This window comes from Echinops telfairi, unplaced genomic scaffold (assembly GCF_000313985.2).
Source record: "Echinops telfairi isolate 266 unplaced genomic scaffold, ASM31398v2 ScPeMD7_7422;HRSCAF=8460, whole genome shotgun sequence".
Lineage (NCBI taxonomy): Eukaryota > Metazoa > Chordata > Mammalia > Afrosoricida > Tenrecidae > Echinops > Echinops telfairi.
The window spans coordinates 1,099,663-1,104,512 of record NW_022111322.1 but is presented as its reverse complement, the minus strand read 5'-3'; the positions used below and the strand labels follow the sequence as shown (position 1 = coordinate 1,104,512).

The following is a 4,850-nucleotide window of genomic DNA, read 5'->3' as shown; positions in this document are numbered from 1 at the left end:
TTATTGCTGTGAGGTGTTTGAAGTGGAAAGTAATAGGACGAGTTATGTGTATCCCCTTTACTTGATTTAAGTCTGGTGCACACTTTTATTGATGCCAGAATGCCTCCTCTTCTGTAGCTCTTGGCATCTGTAGTTTCTTTGGCTCAAGATAGAAAGTGTCAACTAAATGTTTTTTGTCATTATGTTTTCCCTTCTGTCTGGAAATGCAAGCCAAATCCCAGGTGAGCAAGGAGGAAGTTGTTGCTGCCTTTTTTGAGAAGCACCGTCTCTTCTCTGTTTACTTTCCCAGTGTTTTTTAATGAAAACAGGAGACAAACTGACCAGTTCCAAGATACAAAGAGTATTTTTGACAATCATCTTCTGTCCTTCCCTAGGCCACTGGAGGGGCCTCAGTCAGAAAGGAGGTGCCACTGCCAAGGGCAGGGGTACTTAGAACATGTGCTCTCGCAGCTGGATTTCACCCACACTAGTGAGAAGCTTCTGCAGGCAGAGGTGACTCGTCTTGAAGGCAGGTAGATAATTGTATGCAGACTTCACAAACTTTCTTTTTCTTTTTTTGTATTAGTACTTTATTATTTTTGTGGTTCAGGTAAAAGTTTTCAGAGCAAATTAATTGCAAATTAGTTTTCCACTCAACAATCTATACACATTTTATAACCTTAATATACATTAAATTACAGCTCCTTCCATGTAACAGTGCTCTTCCCCATTTCCACCGGGGCTTCCCACTGCCATTCGCCCGTCTTTCCTGCCTTGTCCCGCTTTCCAGCCTTTGTTGACAGGCAGACGCTGCCCATTTGGTTTTGTGTGGCTGATGATCCTGGAGAGTATATTCCTCATACATGTGACTGTTCACTTATGGGCCTGTTGCCGGTGGTGGGTTCAGTTCCAGGTGTAAAGGGTGCCCGAGGGCCCTAGTCTTGGGGGTTTCACCAATCTGTATCAGAGCAGCAAGTCTAGTCCTTTTTATTATATTGAATTTTGTTCTACATTTCTCTCCCATTCTGCCCAAGACCTTCTGTGGTTCCAGTGTGAATGGTTGGTGGTAGTAGCCAGGTGCCATTTAGTTTTTCTGGACTCCGGTTACTGGAGGCAGTGGTTCACATGGTCCATTCATCCCTTGGACTGATAGCTTCCTTGAGCCTTTTCCTTACTCTCCTTTCCTCTGCATCAGGAGAGGCCACTCAGTGGAGGGAAACGGAAACGATTTCCCTTGCATATAGGAACTAGATAACGGTGTCCTCTGTCAGCACAGCTATTCAATGTTGTCTTGGAAATCTTATCCAGAGCAATGAGGCAAGAAAGAGAAATAAAAGTCATCTAAATTGGTGAAGGAAGAAGTAAGAGTATCCCTGTTTGCATATGATCCTTACATAGAAAATCCCAGAAACTCAGGAAGAAAGCTATTGGAGCTAGGAGAAAGATTCCGCAAAGTGTCAGTGTATTAGTCTGGGTACTTTGGAGAAATAAATCCACAGCGACTCATGTATAAGAGAGAGTTTTATGTAATGGAAACATGCATCACGAAAACATCCCAACCCAATGCTGCCCAAGCCCACAACTCCAACATTAACCCATTAACCCAACACCAGTCCACAAAGTCCTCCACCTCACAAAACAGAGGCAATGATGCCAACTGCAGGAGGAAAGCTGAGTCAGTGAACGAATAAGCATCTCAGCACTAGCAGGGGTCTCCACACGGCTGCTCCAGCACCCAGGGCTGCATCGGGATAGGTCCATGCGGCTTCTCCTTGGGGATGTCTTATAGGAAGTCAATCTTGCAAGCTGAAGCAGGGACCTGTTAAGGCAGCTGCATCCTGGTGCGACCATCACAAAGCAAGAGACCCGAGAACAACAAAGGTGAGGCTCACCACCCATTTATCCCTCCGCCTTTCAGTTAGCCCCACATGTGATTATCGGCCAGGCTGGCACAATTAACTAACTCAGTCAGTGTCTGAGATCAACATAAAAAATGAGCCAGAAGAGAACTGAAAAAATAAAATCAGGTAAATAACACATACCATTTACAGTAGCTACCAAAAAGATAAAATACTTAGGACTCAACTAGAGATACAAAAATCTCATAAAAAGAAACCACACAGCACCACTCCAATAAAGCCAGAGACTTAATAAATGGAAGACTTACACAGTGAGAAGGTTAATAGTGCCCAAAGCAATCTGTAGATACAATGTAATTGTGACCCTGATTCCATCAACATCTTTAAAGAGATGGAAAAGTCACTGCTTTTCATGGCAAGGAGAGAGACACTGGATAAGAGACTGCTGAAGAACAAAGTAGGAGCTGGGCCTTTCTAATCGCTAACTCTGCTGCACTGCCATATTAGTCAAACCAGCCTTGTATTGGTACAAAGGCAGACACATAGATCAATGGAACAGAATCGAGAACCCAGAAGTGAATCCATCCGCCTATGGACAACTGACCCCAGACAACCACCAAAATCCATTACAGGGGAAGGGACAGTCTCATTAACACGATGCTGGCGAAACTAGATACCATTTGCAGATAAGTGAAATGATTTACAGTTCAAACCACATACAAAGCCAACTTAAGATGGATCAAAGACCTGGATATAAAATTTAAAACTATATAAAGATGTAAGACAAAAGAGAAGCAAACCTAGGGTTCCTGATTTATGGCATAATAAGTGATCAAACATAACCAAAAATGCACAAACAGTGGAAGATAAATTACATGACTGAGTTCTCCTACAAATGAAACATGCATGTCAAAAGATTTGTCCAAAGGAGTGAGAGAATCTATAGACTGGGTGGGTGAGGGGGAGATTGGCCCTGATATATCTGACAAGGGACTAATCCTCAACAGCTTAACAACAAAAAGACAATCCAATTAAAAAGTGGACAGAAGACATGAATAGACACTTCTCCAAAAAAGATACCCTGGCAGCTAATAAACACATGAAAAAATTACTAGCCATCATTAGCCATTAGAGAGAGGCAAATCAAAGCAGTGATATCATCTCCCAGAATTAATAACAAAGTTCACTAAGAGAGAAAACAACACATGGTGGTGAGGTATGGAGAGATTGAAGCTCTCAGACACTGTGATAAAATGGGATAAACACTGAAAAATGGCATGGCGATTTCTTAAAATGTTGGCAATAGAAGGACCATATGATCCTGTAGTCCTAGGATATATATCTTAGAGAAATAAGAGCTCAGTGCAACAGTTATGTGCACACCCGTTCACTGAAGCATTGTTCACAGTAGCAAGGAGATGGAACAACCTAAGTGCCCATTAACAGGGCAGTGGATAAACAAACTGTAGTGCATACATAATGGGGGTTTTATAAACTTGCAAGTTGGTCAACTGAATTTTTGATCATGTTAATAAACAATGTAAATCCATGTTGAACTGAATTACTTCCTTGTGCCTGTGTCCTGTTTGGAAGCAGCACTCCCCTTGTTGGGGTGATGAAGTCATGCTGGTGGCAGCGTGCAACCCTATTAGGTACAGAGAAAAGCGAGGACAAAAAGCAAGATAGACGCCAAGGAACTGAGCAACGAAAGCTGAAAGAGACAGGCTTTGACTCAGGAGTCCGCAAAAAGAGCGATTTCCCACAGAGGTACAGCCTTGAATGCAGAATTCACACTTGTAGCCTCCTAAACGGTGAGACATTTCTGTCTCCAACAGCCCCTGCCTGTGATGTTTCTATTACAAGAACACTACAGTTTCATCACAAGATACTTCTATTACAAGAACACTTTCAATTTCAGTAAAAATATTCTTAGTTAATAAATGTTTTTCATTTAGCACACACAAATGGCCTAGCTTCTTGTTTCATTAAGAAAATAGAAGCAGTTAAGAGGGAATGTTCTAATCTTTCCAATCCCAGATCCATCCACCTGCCTGCATTTGTCCCCATAGCCAGTTCCAGTTAAAGTGGGGAATGTTCCTAAGACTGACCTGGGCACCTGCCCCGACTTTCTAGTGTGGCCCTTTCTCTTCTGCAGCATCTGTTCCTTCCTCTCTGGCGAGTAATTCCCACTGCACAAGTCCCACTGTATGTCTTCCATCTTGGAGAAAGTACTAACACCTACTTGGGAACCCTAGTAGCAAGTACAGTGGTTAAAGTACTGGCTGCTGACCAAAAGGTTGGCGGTTTGAACCTGCCAGCTGATCTGAGGGAGAAAGATGTGGCAGTCTGCTTCCATGAAGGCTACAGCCTGGAAATTGAGTGGTTATAAGTCTGATTTGCTCACAGCTGTGGGTGGGTTGGTTTGGTTTGGTTTTGCCCCACATCTTCATCAGCTCTCTTTACATATCTGTTCCTCTTCAAAACCAAATCCTTCAACTACTGTTTATGCTTATTGTCTATGTACTTCCTAATCACTGTCCACGTCTTCATCTTTCACCTGCTTAGAATCGTCTTCGTGTCGACCTTGTCCTTGCTACTGCACTGCAACTGCGCTTGCAAAGTCACAGCTGACAAGGGGTGTTTCTTCCTTCTGCTTGCTACGTTTTGATGTTTCCTTGGATCTTGATTGAATTCTGACTTATTCGTGCACCATACTTATGCCACCTTGTGGCATTGATGGTGTTGTTCTTTTTTTTTGATGGTGTTCTGTTCTAATGACTCAGTTGTAAGTCGGTTCTGATGCAAGTTGAGTACCTCACTTTTTTTATTATTGCGATTTATGATCAGTAGCTATAAATCCTATCTTTGTCTTTGAAAATATTATATCTAAGCATATATATTAATATTGTATATAATACATATTACTAATGATAAGATAAACAAAAAACCCAAAAGCATGTGGTTGGTTTAAGAGTAGTTTGTCCAGGAGAGGGCGAGGCAGGGGCAAGGAGG

The 4,850-nt window shown here is 42.3% G+C and overlaps 1 protein-coding gene across 10 annotated transcripts in view; it reads left to right on the top strand.

Annotated features, from left to right (window-relative positions):
* The window catches only part of CEP63 (centrosomal protein 63), a 70,844-nt gene that overhangs the window by 45,548 nt on the left and 20,446 nt on the right, over nt 1-4,850 (top strand). For 8 of the 10 annotated variants that reach the window (XM_045297810.1, XM_045297807.1, XM_045297806.1 and 5 more), the window contains one exon: nt 375-512. The exons of the other annotated variants lie outside the window; for them this stretch is intronic. In XM_045297810.1, coding sequence (XP_045153745.1) covers nt 375-512 — 138 coding nt within the window. The remainder of the gene's footprint in view (nt 1-374; nt 513-4,850) is intronic. 10 annotated transcript variants of the gene reach the window in all.